The sequence below is a fragment of the Pleurodeles waltl genome, chromosome 11 (genome assembly GCF_031143425.1).
Source record: "Pleurodeles waltl isolate 20211129_DDA chromosome 11, aPleWal1.hap1.20221129, whole genome shotgun sequence".
Lineage (NCBI taxonomy): Eukaryota > Metazoa > Chordata > Amphibia > Caudata > Salamandridae > Pleurodeles > Pleurodeles waltl.
The window spans coordinates 204,233,178-204,250,010 of record NC_090450.1 but is presented as its reverse complement, the minus strand read 5'-3'; the positions used below and the strand labels follow the sequence as shown (position 1 = coordinate 204,250,010).

Below are 16,833 nucleotides of genomic sequence, written 5' to 3'. Positions count from 1 at the left end.
GAATTAGAGTGACCAGGCCACCTTTCGAGCGACCACCAAGAGACTGTACAGCTGGAATTGCATATCTGTCATACCCATCCCACACAGCCAGTCCCGCCGACCAAGTTTCCTGAAGCATGATAACATCATAGTTAGCCACACACCCAACCCATGCTTGATCAGATAACTTAGCGTCATAGCCTGCAATATTCCATGAGATAAGATTACACTGTGGGGGCACCTCTTCTTGTATAGCCAGTGCCTTGGCGCATTGTCAATCCACCCCTTCCAGGGATAGGTTGCTATTTTTTCTTCTACTATATGCCTGCAGGCTGAATTGACCCAGGGGGAGATTCCTACCAGATCCAGAAGAGACCCCAGTACACACTCACATGTGATCATAAAAATAGCCCAAGGGAACCATACCCATAGAACCGGCACTAGAGACAGGAGAGCGATGGCTAGAGAGAAGTCTTTTAGTCAAGGCGGGATATCTGACATTTATAATAATACAGTCGCCCTTCCCCATCTTATTTTTAGGACCGACCCACCCAATTCTTCTGGCAAACAGGATATCCTTGAAGTCCTTACATGAAAAATCACAATTTTTGCTCAGCCAATGTCCAACCTTATTTATGAGTTGGTTTGTAGACTCAGTTGCCCCATAAACAAGAGCAGGCACATTCGTCAGCACTACCACATAAGGGGCACACGCAGGGGGGAGATCCAAACAGGCTGGGGACGGCCTGGCCGTTGGCTGGTTCAGATTGTCATTTCCAAACAGCAGTTGGCCACCCCCTCCAGCTGCCACAGAATCCATATCAGTCTGCCTGCTGCAGCTAACCATATTGACTGACCTCTCTGTTCTCAATGAAGAGGTTGGTACAGTCGGAGCAGTTTCAGCACAGGCACCCTGACCCTCAGTATTTACAGGATTCACCAAAAGGTAAGATGATTTTTCCATGGGCCCCAAGGGTCCTGCGGCTACCTCTGGGAAGGACAACTCCTTACTGGCGCAGGGATGCCTCGACGAAGCCACACTTCTACCTACACCCTGGCTTCCTTGACCTCCTTGCGCACAAATCAGGGATACTGTTTTTTCTATGGCAGATAGTTTCGCCACCACGGGAGACAAAAGCTCTTGAATAATCTCCCGAAATGTAGTCAGTATATTAGTTGTATTGTGCCCCAAGTGCTGACAGGGTGAAAAATCACTGCTCGCACCCTTAGGGAGCTCCAGGAGAGGTGTTTTAGTCTTTGGTATCAGTTTTTTTAAGGCTTTTTTTTCCTCGGGGGAGGGCTACAATTTACCACAGGACAGGCCGGGGGAGAAGACAATAGAAGTCTTTTACTTCTTCTAGAGGGGCCGTGGCCCCCAGGATCCTCTGTTGACTCTATTGGCTCAGCCTGGAGAGGCTCAGCATCAGCCATACCAGCACCTTGCCCCATCCCCAGATAATCTACCTCCACATCCGCGGCCTCACAAGGGCCATTTTCTGTAGGGCCTGGTGCCAATCTTCCAATTCCATGGATAGCCTCCTCTCTGCCAAATCAATTTATTTTGTAACAACCCCAACGGCTCTTGCCAGAAAGGAGTCTAATGTGGTGGCGCCATAACCCTGTCTGCTACTGCCACCCCCCCCCCCCCCCCCTGTGGCCCAGATAGGGCTCCTTTTTTCCTGCCCATATTACCAATGCTGAGAACAATGCAGCAGCGTGGCAACAAACAAGATAGTACTCAATAGGCTTTTAAAAGTCCACTAAAAGCAAAGAGAAACTCCACAATATGTACCAAAAATTAAAAATAGATTTGAGCAATCACTCCTTACTGTAAACGAAAGAGGGGTGGCCCAGCCCAGCCTCTTTCGGACGATGACGGGCGCAGGACAGGCCTGCCCTTGGCCCGGGCTTTGCCCGGGCGCCGCCCGCGCGCGTCCCGTGAGGTGGGAGCGCTGTCAAAGTTTTAAAGGGCTCCTGCCCGAAGGAAACTGCTTCCGCCTCCTGCCGCCCCCCGCGCTGTGCGCGTCCCGTGAGGCGGGAGCGCTGCCAAAGTTTTAAAGGGCTCCTGCCCAAAGGAAACTGCTTCCGCCTCCTGCCACCTCCCGCGCTGTGCGCGTCCCGCGAGGCAGGAGCGCTGCCAAAGTTTTAAAGGGCTCCTGCCCGAAGGAAACTGCTTCCGCCTCCTGCCGCCTCCCGCGCTGTGCATATTGTGGTTTATGTTATACAGACTAGGTTAGTGAGTCCGGTGGAAGGAACTCTGTAGCGTTTGGTACAGAAAGTAAAGCAGTGTAGGACAAGAGGAAACAGTGACTGTCTTGATTCCCTTTCCAAATACATTAAAATAAGCCTGCTATGCAGTGCTTAATTTGTGCTTGTTGTTTCCGGTGCTGAGCACCAGCACTTATTTTTGAGGGCCGGGGCTTATTCTTCTTCCTCGAGCATGTGCTGCGACCAAAAGACACATATGGGAAAGATGGAGATAGGGGAAAACGAAAAAGCGTCACAAAGGGAGGAAGTAGAAAGCTGCAAGAGTGAGCTGAAGGGGCATGGGGTGGCTTTATATGGATTGAAGAGGCCCGAGGTGGCTTCAGGATTGCACCTCCTCAGTATTTCGTGTTCAAACATATAATTGCAGCAGCCGCATGTTTAAGAGGAGGGCTTTGGGCACTGGCACCTTTTTATTTACAAATTAAGCACTGCTGCTATGCAAATCTTGCACATTTCTATGATGAGACGTGTTGCGCCATGCCAACGGCTACAATGGAAGACATTTTTTATTTGTAATTATAAAGTTGTATCATTCATATTATGAATTACTGGTAGTTGTTAGAACTTCTTTGATGTTGTTCTAGTCTCCACAGATGTGTGTGATACCAGCATGACTTCATCTTCATTTCCATGTGTCACCGGGTATTCCATCTTTGTCGGTGATGTGTATTACATGGTGTCCTGGCTGCGACACATTATTTTCTGCAAACGCTCTACTAGCTCCCATTGACCCGTCTAGGATACTTAAAGCCGATAAAACTGTCTCTCTTTATTTCGCCCACCTATCTGTTCCGAAATGTTGGCATGCACGATGACTTTCCTGCTGAATGCTTGTCATCATCAAGCACTGTTACTTGCTTTCACTGTGCCACGATATGTTTAGATCATTTTCAGCTGTTTTTCAGTGAAGCACCCTATGGACTGTCTTACGGGTCGCAGCAGATAAGCGACATGACAGCTCGTCATGTGACAGATGGTCGTTGCCAAGGGTTATTCCTTTAATGAAACTCGTCACTTCCGGGTCTTTAGCGCGTGCCCTTGCCTAGCCGGTTCTGGAATAACCCGGGCAGGGAATCGCTGCGGGTTCCCGGGACCAGTTTAAGATGCCGCCCGGGGTCGGGACCCTGCGCTTTACCTACCAGCGCCCGTGGGTGGCACTTTTATCCCGCTCCATCTACAGCCAGAACGGCAGCTGGGAGCGCGAGTATGGGCCGCGTACCCGCGAGCAGGTGGAGGACTGGTGGCGGCCGCGGGTGAGCGCCCCGGAGCCCACGGGGGAGGCGAAGGGTCGACCCAAGTTCTACGTGTTGTCCATGTTCCCCTATCCCTCCGGGCAGCTACACCTGGGCCACGTGCGCGTCTACACCCTGAGCGATAGCATCGCGCGCTTCCAGCGGCTGCGGGGCCGGCGCGTGCTGCACCCCATGGGCTGGGACGCCTTCGGTCTGCCGGCCGAGAACGCGGCAATCGAGCGGGGGCTGCGACCGGAGGACTGGACCAGCAGCAACATCCAGGGCATGCGGAGGCAGCTGGAGGCGCTGGGGCTGCGCTTCTGCTGGGAGCGGGAGGTAACCACTTGCCAGCCCGACTATTACCGCTGGACCCAGCTGCTCTTCCTGCGCCTCTACCGTGCTGGCCTGGCATACCGCCGCGAGGAGCTCGTCAACTGGGACCCGGTGGACCAAACTGTACTGGCCGACGAGCAGGTGGACGAGCGAGGCCGCTCCTGGCGCTCAGGGGCGCTTGTAGAGCGCCGCTACCTGCGTCAGTGGTTTCTGCGCACCACCGTCTATGCCCAGGCCATGCTTGATGCCCTGCAGCACCTCCCAGCCGGCTGGGACGGTGTCAAGGCCATGCAGGCCAACTGGATTGGGGAGTGCACGGGGTGCCACTTTCATTTCACCCTGCCAGCCACGGGGGAGACATTGACTGCTTATGCCTTCTCACCTGAAGCCATATTTGGAGCTTCTCACGTATCTATCCTGCCCAGCCACCGCCTGTTGCACGGGGAGAGCCCCCTGAGGCATGTCCTGCAAAATAGCTTGATCCCAGGACAAGACAGCCTAACAACAGTGACTGCCGTCTGCCCGCTAAGCGGCCGCCACATCCCCCTCGTTATATCTGCCAAGCCAGAATTTGAGGGCTACCTAGACACCAAGGTGTGTACTCCCTGTACTAGTGCTGAGGATGCTGTGGCGGCTGGCAGACTGGGCATTTCTCCTCCAAAGGTGATTGAGAAGCTGGATGACGGAACAGAAAGACTGACCAACTCCGGTCAGTTCAGCGGCATGACCAGGCTGGAGGCATTGGAGGCCATCACACGGCATGCTCAGAGCAGTGGAGCTGGCGGACATCTAACAAGCCCCAAACTTAGAGATTGGTTGATATCTCGACAGCGATACTGGGGCACCCCCATTCCGATAGTGCACTGTTCTTCCTGTGGGGCGGTACCTGTGCCTGAGGAGGACCTGCCTGTTACCCTCCCTCATATGAAGGCACTGACTGGGAAGGGTGGCTCTCCCTTGGCATCGGTGCCAGGTTGGCTCACCTGCAGCTGTCCACAGTGTAAAGGTCCGGCCCAGAGGGAAACAGACACCATGGACACCTTTGTTGACTCAGCTTGGTACTACTATAGGTACACAGACCCCCACAACACTCAGAGGCCCTTTGACAAGGCCCTGGCAGATTACTGGATGCCTGTTGACTTGTACATTGGTGGCAAGGAACATGCAGTCATGCACTTGTACTACGCACGATTCTTCAGTCACTTCTGTTGTGATCAAAACATGGTGAAACACAAGGAGCCTTTCCAAAAGCTTTTAGTTCAAGGTCTTATTAAAGGGCAAACATTTAAGCTAGCCTCAACTGGGCAATACTTAAAGAGAGATGAGATTGATTTCAGTGGCTCACACCCTGTTCACGCTCACACAGGTGAAAGTGTGCAGGTGACATGGGAAAAAATGAGCAAGTCAAAACACAATGGGGTTGAACCTGAGATACTCGTGAAAAAGTACGGGATTGACACAGTCAGGCTCTACATTCTCTTTGCTGCCCCTCCAGATCAAGACATTTTGTATGATATAAAGTCTGATGCCATCTCTGGTGTCCTGAGATGGCAAGCACGCCTTTGGTCTCTTGTAACCAAGTTAATAGATGCCCGAAGCTCTAGTACCAAACCCAACCCTCGCCAGTTAAGTATAAACGAGAAGCATGAAGCCAAAAAGATATGGGTGAATAAGAACCAGACCATTGTACACGTAACAGAACACTTCACAGAAGACTTCTTATTAAATGCTGCTATTTCAAGACTTATGGGCCTGAGCAATGTTCTCTCCCAAGCTTCTCCACATCTTGTGCTTCACAGCCAAGAGTTTGAAGATGCTTTGGCAGCCCTCTGTGTCATGACCGCACCCTTAATACCACACTTGTCGTCTGAATTATGGAAAGGTATGGCACATATTGAAAATAAGCTTTGCCACCATTATGAGTGGTCCTTGGATGTGCTTTCCCAGTCTTGGCCCCATGTGGACCCAAAGTATCTTGAGCAGCCAGACATGGTAGAGGTCTCTGTTTTAATCAACAATAAGGCATTTGGCAAAATCACTGTTCCCAACAATATGTCAAAGAATACTGAGAAAGTAACTGAACTAGTTCTTCAAAGTGATCTTGGGGTAAAATACCTGCAAGGTCACACCATCAAAAAGACCTTCCTCTCCCCGAGAACAGCTCTCATCAACTTCCTTGTAGAAAATTAAACTCTGTTCATGCGCATAATTTATCCCGTGCCCGAAAGGCTTTTAACTGTAGCACATTTTGATAGTTGAGATATTATAAAGAAATGTGTATGTTCTATTAATAGCAAACTAAGACATGAATCCAACATTATGCAGGAAAAAATCCAAAATGTGGCTATCATAACAACGCAGGTGTGACAAATTTCCCCCAGAGGCAAACAAAACAAAGGTGGTCTCGTTTGTGGCTATGAAAATGTCTTGATTGAATGTCAGGAATACTCCAGTTCTAATAATGAGAAAACGAGTTGGTAATTAAAGCCAGGCATATTTCATACAAGTGACTAAAGTAGAAGGTCATATATTTTTTTTCTAATCCAATGGGGGGGGGGGGGGCAGTGGAGGGTGGGGAGGTAAATGTGTTTTCTTTACTGTATGTATATTTCAGCTGCACCCACGCGGTCTATTGCCAGACTGGTGTTTAATGTAAATAGAAAGGTTGTTGAGTTTCTCAGCTGAATTTCAGACTTATTATTTAATTGTGGAAGAGGCTGGCATTGTTTGCAATACGTTATTTATTTAATTGTCAGCGTGTGCTGTTCCCCATGTGTGGTCTGGCAGAGTAACCTGTTCCATAGGATGCAGCCATTTGCGAATTGTGTGCTAGTCCTTGAAATAACACCCATATTATCAAATAATTACAGAATGTTTTAATTCCTTATTTAGCCATTCAATCCATGTACAAATTTTGTGTTTCACTGTTTAAGTTACACAACCTTAAAATTCTTGCGCTTTATAATCCCTTTGTTACTTCAACTTTTTTTTAATATCTTCCAGATATCACTTAGAGGCGCTGACTCGCACACCTTTTCTTGTTTACCGACGTATTTGTTTTTTTCACATTGTTCATTTCCATCAACCATAAAATGTTTTTTTTTAAAAAAAACATTTTTTATTACAGCCGTGGATGTGGCACCATATTTATAATTTTCCTTTTCTTTTTTTGCTACTTTTTTAGACGTTTAAATTATTTTTTTAAACATGATTTATATCGGTTAAATTGAAAATTTTTAATTGAAAAACGTTGAGGTAATACTGTCAAGACAAACAGCGTTTATATCAGAAATTCCTGAGTCCAACTGGAGCGCACGTTGAAGCGGGATTTTGTAGCTATGCATATTCAGCACATTTGTGGTTTGTCCCGGAGGTCATTTGCGTCAAACCAGGAACACCACCTTATCATTCAGTTTTTATGCAATATTTTATTCCATACATTTATCTGTTTCCATGCACTCGTGTATATTTGTTACTCAGATACCTTTCCTATAATCAAAGAAGTCAATTCCAACTTTCACCTGATAAGTCATATTTAAAATGTTCAGTTAAAAAAATGCTTAAATGGCCTTGTGGTACACCTTCCTGCACATATGTCATGTAGTAAAAGGATACAATAGTGTCTAGAACCCTTCCCTCACCCCCTCACGTGTATTTGGAACAAGGACACGTTTCAGGTTGGGGGAATCCTCTGATTGTTGAACATCACTCCTTTTTCCCTTCAGAGCCCTGTCTTCCTTGAGAAGGTAGGCTGGTGTATTACAAGTAACTTTGCACTCTGAAAATATATACCAGGCTACCTCACGGAGTGCAGGGCGCCAAGAAAGTGTGTTCATGTAATGACCAGGCATGACCTGTAGGATTTTGGCACTAGACAATTTGTGCAATGATCTTGTTTATGTTAATAATAACCTGTTAGTGCTTGGAATCCTGCTGCATGGCAAAGACAGTCTAAGGATCGAGGCAGTCTTATGCCTTCTGTAGGGACTTAGACAAGCTGCAGGCAGTGATCATCTCTGTACTATTTGTTCAGTGGCCCAGTTTGACACTAATGCAACCTGTCGTCTTGGTGATAACATGATGCTTGTATGTCAGCAGCTACTGCCAGTAGGGTGAAATTGAAGGGAAGGAATAAAATGGGGGATGACATGGAGAACCTGAATAGTGGACTAAGATTTACCAGTTTGTCTAAATGTTTTGTACCAATCGTACACATCTTTTAGAACAGAACTAGCAAATGCGATTATCACAACAAAAGTGGGATTTGCTTATTTTATATTAACTCAAATTGGTAAACGATTCAGCAAGGATATTTTAAAAGAAATTATAATATGTAGAGGAAGAGAGATCATGTAATGCCACTGTCCACAGGCCTCTTAGCACCTACATTCTTGTGTTCGGTTTTGGAGACCAGTGCTACTAAAATGTTTGCCAGAGCATACCTCTGTATTAGCCGTTATTTTGCTTGCTTGTTGTCTTCTGATGCCCTAGGTTCATTGCTCCAATGTGGATGCCAGTACCTGATAAACTGGTGTCTAGGTGGACTTCACTGTTGGCTCTGACAGGCTGCACCCTTAATGCCAAGTTTACACTTTGTACTTTGGCTGCTATTTTGTCAGTGTCCCTTCTTTTCTATGAGACCGTAGTTTGACTTTTCAGTTCGTACATAGTCTTAGAAGTGAAGATTCCTTTTAGACGTTGCTCTTTCGCTACTTTCCTACATCCCTTTGAAACCTGTTATGGTTAGATCACCTGCTGGATTCCTGATTGAGATACAGGTGGGACCAGTTGTTTCCTGCTTTGATTGTTGTCTTTCCTAAATCCACTTCAGTGTCCACTCTGATAGGCCCTTTTGAGCAATCCGTATTAATCTTAAAAAAAGATACATACACCAAATATTGACTGTTTTTAATTTGTCATACAAGATGGGTGGAGAGAGATTGGAGAGGCTTCCAGAAAGATTCATATTGCATAAGAATGTTGGTTCTTCGCAAAAAAAAAACTGCTGTACAGAATAGCACTGACTTGTCAGGATGGTATAGAGTGGTCTGACTGCAAAAATTGTGTTCTTACTGTCTGACAGGTTTCCTTCTTGTTTACCACCATACTATTCTAAAGTAACTGAAATTCAGAAACCTAAATAATACACCTGATTCGCTGAGAACTTTAAATTTTTGCCTGGTGGATATTGGAGTTCTAAAGAAATAGTTCACCAAGCATTGAGGGGCAAGTTGAATACACTATATCCTGTAGGGGTGGTACTTCAACCAGTAAGTGCTACTTTAGGTCCTCCTAACTTTCTGCTCCCAGATCCTATGAATGATCTGCATGAACGCAGGAATAAGTAATGGGGGTGTAGTTATCAGTCTTTCAGATTGTTTGCAAAAGCATTCAGCGACACCAGAGTTATTAGCAAATCAAAATGTCTATTCCAGAGGCATATCTCACCTCAACCATAACTGCAGTCTCTGTCGCCAGCTCTGTGATATTGTGCAGACATCTTAAGAGATACTGGAAGAAAATACCAGTGAGGTAGATGCTGCTGCATAATACATAAGTGGGCAGACCTCAAGTCACTCCATTAATGCCTGGTCCTCAAGCCGTCCTAAGCACCGATAAGAACTATAAAGGTAATACACGCGCTCCATCACTTTCCTCCGTGGCTTGCTCCAGATTGCTTCATGACAGGGTAAATCCCACCATTGTTGAATACGCACTTGTTTCATGTTGGGGTATCTTTGTCTACGTGCATCCATAAAAAAAAAAAAATATATCCTCTGACCGTTTTTCTTTGAATCCCTCTTAAGTGCAAAGGTTATTCATTTATTTTCTTTTGCTTCATTTTTTTAACGTTCTTTCAATGTTTAAATATTTAAGACTAAGGATCATTCAGTTTAAGAAAAATCTATTAATTTTCCGGAGATATTAGGTTTCAGTGCATTGTTGGTTAATTCCTGATGAAGGGGTCGTCGAAGTACCCTGGCCTTGCTCAACGTGCTGAATACTTTAAAAATTCTAACCTAACTTATGAGATGGACTGGGAGGGATGTGTTTAACTTGCCATTCAGGGCTGTTTTTGCTCCCACTACCATCATGCAGCCACAAATTCCTCAGTGTTGCCCATGGCCTGTGTCTGGTTTTCTTGACCCTTCTACCTATAACAATACAAACCCACAGTTATGTCAGGCAGAAAGTATCTTTTCTCCACGATGATACATTTATTCTTGCAACCATTTACGTGGATGCAGAGGCCCAAATGCACAGAATATTTTGGAATTGGACAGTAGAAGCCCTGTTTACCTAGATTACATCCCTCTTTATATGTATACGGCTTTCAATCCTTGAATGATTTGCAAAACAATATTTTAAAAGTTTACTGTAAAATGTGGGTATATTCATTCGGATTAATGTGTACTAATTGTCAAATTAAGGTATTATAAAAGTAACTATCTATTCTGTTTCTGGAGTTAATTGCTTGAATCTGACTACCTGTTCAATTAAGCATTTTAATTGCCTTAATGGAAATGTAAACACAACCCGTCCTTTTATTTCTCACCAAAAGATAAATGTTAAAGGATGGTACATAGAAAGAAAGTCTCCACACCCCCGCCCCCTCCCCTTTTGAGGCAGAGGTGAAAATTATGTGGTGGTGTAGCTGGGTTGTGTAATACATGTGAAGTCTGCAAAGCCATTTTGGAAGTCTTTGTACTTTTAAAGAACATCGATTGAATATTTGCTTAAGAAAGATAGGAAAATTATGATGAATTACAACATAGACATCTTGGATATCTCTCTTATTCATTGCATAATGCATCTTGCATCTCTGAAAAAAAATTGAGTACTGGTGTGCTTGTGCCCATGTCCTGGCAGAAGCTCCCAACATTTACAAGCCATGCGTTATTCACAAGCAGCCATGATTCAACCACATCTCTTCTACAGGAACAAACCATTGTGCAAGTTCACGGAAAGAGGCATTTGCGCAGTTCTTCATAGCTTCCTTATTAGAAAACCGAACTCAGTAATTGTTCTGTAATTATATTAAAAGATGCCTGGAGTAGCAGCACACATCATTGGACATGTTAACAGGAGAAAATTACATTTTTTTTTGTGCTAATGTATAAAAGTCTATTATTTTAACTACACTTAATTGTGGGAATCCTTTTTACGGTTTTATTTACAACTGATCAGGGAGTGCCTGAATGCCCACACAGCTCCTGCGTTGTTTTAATTCAATGTGGACTTCACTTATACGTAATAATTAGTAACTTTTTGGAAGTGCAAAATAATTTGTGCAAACATAACCTGCACTGTGTGAAGGGAAAAACCATAAAAAGGGAACTTTTGTTTTTTCAGTTTTATGCCGTTCGTCCACTCCCAAGTGGAACTTTCAGAATCTACCAGCCTGGGTACATAGGTCCAACCCTGCCTTTTTAGCCAGCAGCATGGTGATTTCTGGGATGTATATTTTTGTTTGTCCCTTTGTATGCCTACCATTAACAAAAGGCATGCAAATTATAGTTAACTACAAGAAAAAAATGTGTTACTGCATGTTATGCATGCCATGGGGCAGAGGTCTTCAAACTGGAGGGCGGGCCTCAAGTGATCCCAGGGGCGGGGTGTGGGGGGGTGTCAGGCTCTGGCCAAAAGAAGCTTCATACAAATAACAGGGCTTTGTTTTTAGGCAGAAGCATGTTATTGCATTTTTAAAAAGGTAACATTAATTAACAGCAATGTGTAAGTAGGTCTAGACCTATTTAAACATTGCTATCTTTATGAAATAATTGTGAAAAAGTCTGAGGGGGGTCCAATGATTCTTATTTTTCAACTGGGGGGGGGGCATTAACCACTGCCATAGGGTATTCAACAGATATGAATCTTGTATGTTTTAAGAGTTTGTTTAGTTCTTAAGAGATTAATTCTTGGTCCTGTGAACAACTATGAATGACAATTTTTTTTCAAGTTCCATCTATGTCAAATACTTGAGGAAGATCAATAAGCAATAACCTTCTGAAGAAATTATAATTTAAATACAGTTTACCGATAAGAATGAGCTCATGAGTGTTTTAATTCCTTTTTTGGTGGAGGCAACTGTATTGGTTCTGGCAAAGCATGTAGAAATTTATAATTGTATAGTGCTGTAACACTGAAATAAATCAAACTGCTTTTGTTTAAGGCCTCTTTCACCGACAATTCTTTATATCCGGTCTTCTCATTACATTTAAGTAAGTGTTGATACAAAAATAAACAACCATTGGCAAAACCAGTAGGTCTCACCTACACAAGAGCTATAGGCTCTGGCAATGTGTTATGCTATGCTGTACACAAGCACAATTGCTGTTCAACATGGCTTAAAGTTAGTGGAGTGGGGGAGTAAAGTGGATTTGCTGAAGTGTCGTAGAGTGGAGTAGGGGGGAAATAGTGTTGTAGCGTTCCGTGGTGTAGAGTAGGGTGGAGTGAGTTGGAGTAGATTAAGATAGTGGGGTGAATTAGAGTAGAGTAGGGTGGATTGGATTGAAATGGAATGAGGTGGATTTGGGTTGATCTAAGTGGGGTGGATTAAATTGAATTGGGTGATTTAGATTGGAGTGATAAGGCTGGGCTGGGTTGTAGTGGGGTGGATTAGATTGGACTTGAGTGGATTGGATTGGAGTGGGGTGGTGTAGATTGGATTCACTGGATTGAAGTGGCTGGACTGGATTGAGTTGAAGTGGGCTGAATTGGAGTAGGGTGGATTGGATTGGATTGAAGTGGGGTGGTTTGGATTGGGGTCGGCTGGAGGATTGGAGTGGGTGGACCGAACTGGGATGGGGTTGGGTGGATTGGAATGGGGTAGAGTTAGTTGGATTGAAGTAGACTGTAGTGGATTGCAGCAAGTGTGGTGGCTTTGAGTAGGGTGAATTGGATTTGAATGCAATGAAGTACATTGAAATTGGGTGGGGGTGGATTTGGTTGGGTTGATTGGAGTGAGTGGATTGCATTGAGGTGAGGTGAATTGGCGTGGGGTGGATTGGAGGTGGGTGAATAAGAGTGGGTTAGGCTGTATGGATTGGAGTGCGATGGACTGAACTGGGATAGGGTGGATTGGGGTGGATTGGAGTAAAGTGGGGTGGATGTACTAAAATGGGCTTCAGTGGTTTGGGATAGGGTGGGTTGGATTGTGGTGGAGTGGATTATGGGGCAGGGTGGATTATGGGGCAGGGTGGCTTGGCCTGGGGTGGATTGGGTTGAGTCGAGTGGGGTGGTTTGCATCAGGGTGAAGTGGGGTAGATTGGAGGGTGAATTGGGAAGGAGTGTGATGGATTGGGGGTGCTGTGGATTGGAGTGGGGCAAATTGTTTTAGATTTGAGTGGGTTGTTTGGAGTTGGACTGTGTCAGATTGTTGTTTGAATTAAAGTGGAGCAGATTGGACTGGGTCAGATTGAAAAGGATAGAAGTGGTGCAGGTTGTTTTGACAGATTGTTTTGTATTGGAATCGGGCAGATCAACATGGGCCATGGGACTTGGATGGGAGTGGGGTGGATGGATTGGATTGGGGCGGATTGTAGTGGGGGAAGACTTATGGATTGGAGTGGGGCAGATTGTTTTTGATTGCTCCCATCCAATCCACTCCACTTCAATCTGCCCCACTTTAATACAAAACAATCGGCCCACTTCACATTGTATTGGAGTAAAGTGGGGCAGATTGGAGTGGGTCAGGTGTTTTGGGCTGGAGGAGGCAGGCTATTTTGTATTCAGGCATATTGGAGTGGGGCAGATTGTTTTGGATTGGAGCAGGGCAGAATGCCTTACCCCAATATGCCCCACTTTAATCCAAAACAATCTGCCCCACTCCAGATTGTTTTGGATTAAAGTGGGGAAGAATAGAATAAGGTGGATTGGAGTGTGGCCGATTGTTTTGGAGAGGGGCAGATTGCTTTGTATTGGAGTCTGGTGAATTGGAGTGGGGCAGATCAGGTTGGGTTGGGGAGAGTGGTTTGGAGTGGGGTGTTTTGGTGTGAGGTGGGGTGGATTGTGCTAGATTGTAGTGAGGCGGATTAGAGTGGTGGATTGGGTGAACTGCATGATTGGTAAAGCATTACAGAAATTAAACATAATAAAGAAACAATGTTGCTTTGCAATATTTAGAACCAAGTAATCGTCATATTTTGAGAACAGCACCCACGAGCAAAGAAAGTTGGCTATAAAAAATAACACTTTGGAACTTTGTTTGTTCTATTGGGCATTTTTTTGCCATTCGCAAACCTGTTTTCAGGGCTCGAGAAGCTTAACAAAATAGTACCTCAATTATGTCGGGGAAACGCAGACAGGCACTGATTAAGTTGAATCAATCAGTGCTTGGCCCCTGCTTCACACACCGGAACGGAAATTATGCCAGTCCTGCAGTGATGAATTACAAGGCTGTAAAGAAAAGTGCCACAGATGGTATTACTAACAAATGGTAATTGACAGGCGGGCTTCAGGCCGTTTACTCTATGAGCAGTGTCGCAAGTGAGACGCATGCGCTACCACATGCACTTGCAGGCTTGACCCAAACAACTAAAAAATAGGCTCATGGGCATTATGGAGCTGGAAGTAGCTCCAGTTGCAAATGCCTTAAGAGGCATAACAATACAAAGGTCTCCTTTATGAATCATCTGGACTGATAGCTGAACATAGATCTATGGAAGGTGAACATTTACATAAAACAAATAGTATATAATAAACCATGCCATGTCGTTTTGTAGAGGAACCAGGTTTCCTTACACGAGTTAGCTTTTACCTGTTCAATGTGAAAGTTGAGTGGGTGTAATATTACTGTTAGTGTAAAGTAATTTGGTGTATTTTTTTTTTTTTTTTCACTCGTGGCTAATTGTCAGTGAAAATCCGATGGGTGTATGTGGGATGTGCTTGGGCCCCCAAGCTTTGGTTGTGGGATTAACAGTAAACTGCACAAACAACTCGTTCATTTTAGAATCAATATCATCCAGACAGTTCTGCACGGGTTTCAGAAGAAGTCATGTTTCAGAAGAAGTCTTTTCATAAGTTCAACCCTGGCACACAGTTCATCATTATTTTGTTGGGCCACAGTGAGTCCTGCCTACCCCTGTGTATCCTTGGACTCCGTATGTGTGCGAGCAGGCTTATTGCGCAGGCCCCCTTCTTTTTTTAACGGGGAGTTCACTAGGTGATGGAATAGCAGTGCAGAGTGAACCTGACCCACCTGGGACACTGATATAACTGGCAGAGTGAGAAGCAAGGCTGTATGACCTAATTCAACACTGCCTCTGCTTACAATTGGGGATATATCCACTCCAACCTCCAGGAAGAGATGCCTCTCAGTAAGCTCTGTCTCTTTTGAAAGGACCGATGCTGCATGAGCCAAAAAAGAATTTAGGGTAGTTGTATTCCCCCTATACTTCTTGTCATATTCTTCCTTTTCCCCATGGTCCATGCTTTACAAGAAACCCGCCAAGGTGGCCTACACACAGAAGGTAACGGCCAAGAAGGGGGGCCCAGCCTGGCCTCTTCTGGCCGGGCACGTATCCGAACACCCGAACAACGTGAAGCCTTGCAGCACTTTGTGTGATGGAGTGTGCCAGTCCTGCCTCCTGAAACTAAGTGTATCCTGGGGGACAAAGTTCACCCCAGAAAGAGAAGCCACACAGATGATGCGGTGCCCATACATTGTCCCATGCCATGAGGCCTCGCAGCACTTTATGCGCAGTGGAGTGTGCCAGCCGCCCCTACCCCCTCCACCCCAACATAAAGTGTATCCTGGGGGGACGACCTCCCACCCCAGGAAGGGCAGCCACACAAACTAAGCAGTGTCCAGGACTTGAAATGGGCTAAGCACTTTTCAAAGATCTTTCCAAATAATCTGGTGACCTTAGAAGGAGTAGGTCAACTGGAAAAAGGTGGCAATCCCACGCCTTTGGTATTTGAGATGGAGGAGGTTATGATGGCCTGACGGGGAAGCTGCAGAGGGAAGGCGCCTGGACCACTGGGGATCCCTGCCTCCTTGCATTTGGACTGTCAGGATTTATGGGGCCCACTGCTCACAAATATTTTTAACGCTATTGCAAGGATCGGACCACCTCCCTCATGGAATAAATCAGTTATTGTACCTTCCCTATCTATAAAAAAGGTGGTAGGACTCAACAGAAGAATTATAGACCAATATCCTTTTTGGATTCCACAGGGAAGATAATGGGACACATCTTGCTTCCCAGATTAGATGAGTGGGCAAACAGCAACAATATACTTGTAGATGCCCAATATTGTTTTAAGAAGAGGATGGGAACAATAGACCAGTGCTTGAATTTGAGTCTGGTAATAGCTAAGTACGCTGTTGTTAAGAAAGGTTCTTTGTTTCTGGCTTTTATGGACCTATCAGCAGCATTCAATTGTGTCTCTCACTCTTGACTGTGCACTCAGGGCTGAAATGGGTATTGGGGAAGATATTATAACTTTTATCAGACAACTATACTCGGTGGCCAAAGCAACTGTTCGCCATGGAAGGCATGCAGATGTCTTTGTTATAAAGCAAAGAGTGAGGGAGGGCTGTGTTCTTGCTCCCTTCCCCTTCCCTCTATGTAAACAGAATTGAGGCGGCACCCACTCTCAGATCCAGAGATACCCCTTAAATGGGAGCCCTTACCCTGCCGATTATGTTCTACGCAGATGACGCAGTTTTAGTCACAAGTACTGGGGAGCTCTGAAAGGGTTAATTTATGACTACATGAGTTTCATGAGGGACCTTGATTTACGGGTCAATGAAAGCAAAATATCATGACATGTTTGAAGCGTCCTAAAAAGGACCACTATTCCAAATCAATAGTACCAGAGTTGCCTTTTCGTACCTTCGGGTCCTTGACAGTAAATACATATGTAAACCAGTGGCATCTAATAGAATTGCCATGTTTGAAAAGACTCTAGAGTGGATAGACTTTTTGTAAAAAAAAACTGGCACTAAACCCGTGAAGAAGCTGTTGACTATACAGCTAAATCAGTGTCAACTGCTTCCTATGGTGCTGGGATATGG

General features: G+C 45.2%; 2 protein-coding genes across 2 annotated transcripts in view; both read left to right on the top strand.

Moving 5' to 3' along the window:
- Nucleotides 1–16,833, top strand: part of DNER (delta/notch like EGF repeat containing) — a 1,195,805-nt gene that overhangs the window by 225,140 nt on the left and 953,832 nt on the right. The window lies entirely within an intron of this gene.
- Nucleotides 3,254–11,984, top strand: LARS2 (leucyl-tRNA synthetase 2, mitochondrial). Its single transcript, XM_069213418.1, has one exon. It carries the CDS (start codon nucleotides 3,351–3,353, stop codon nucleotides 6,000–6,002), a length of 2,652 nt encoding a protein of 883 aa, XP_069069519.1. The 5' UTR covers nucleotides 3,254–3,350; the 3' UTR covers nucleotides 6,003–11,984.

What these genes read in the sequence shown, in the direction of transcription:
- LARS2 (XM_069213418.1), top strand. Translation starts at nt 3,351, where the DNA reads ATGCCGCCCGGGGTCGGGACCCTGCGCTTTACCTACCAGCGCCCGTGG.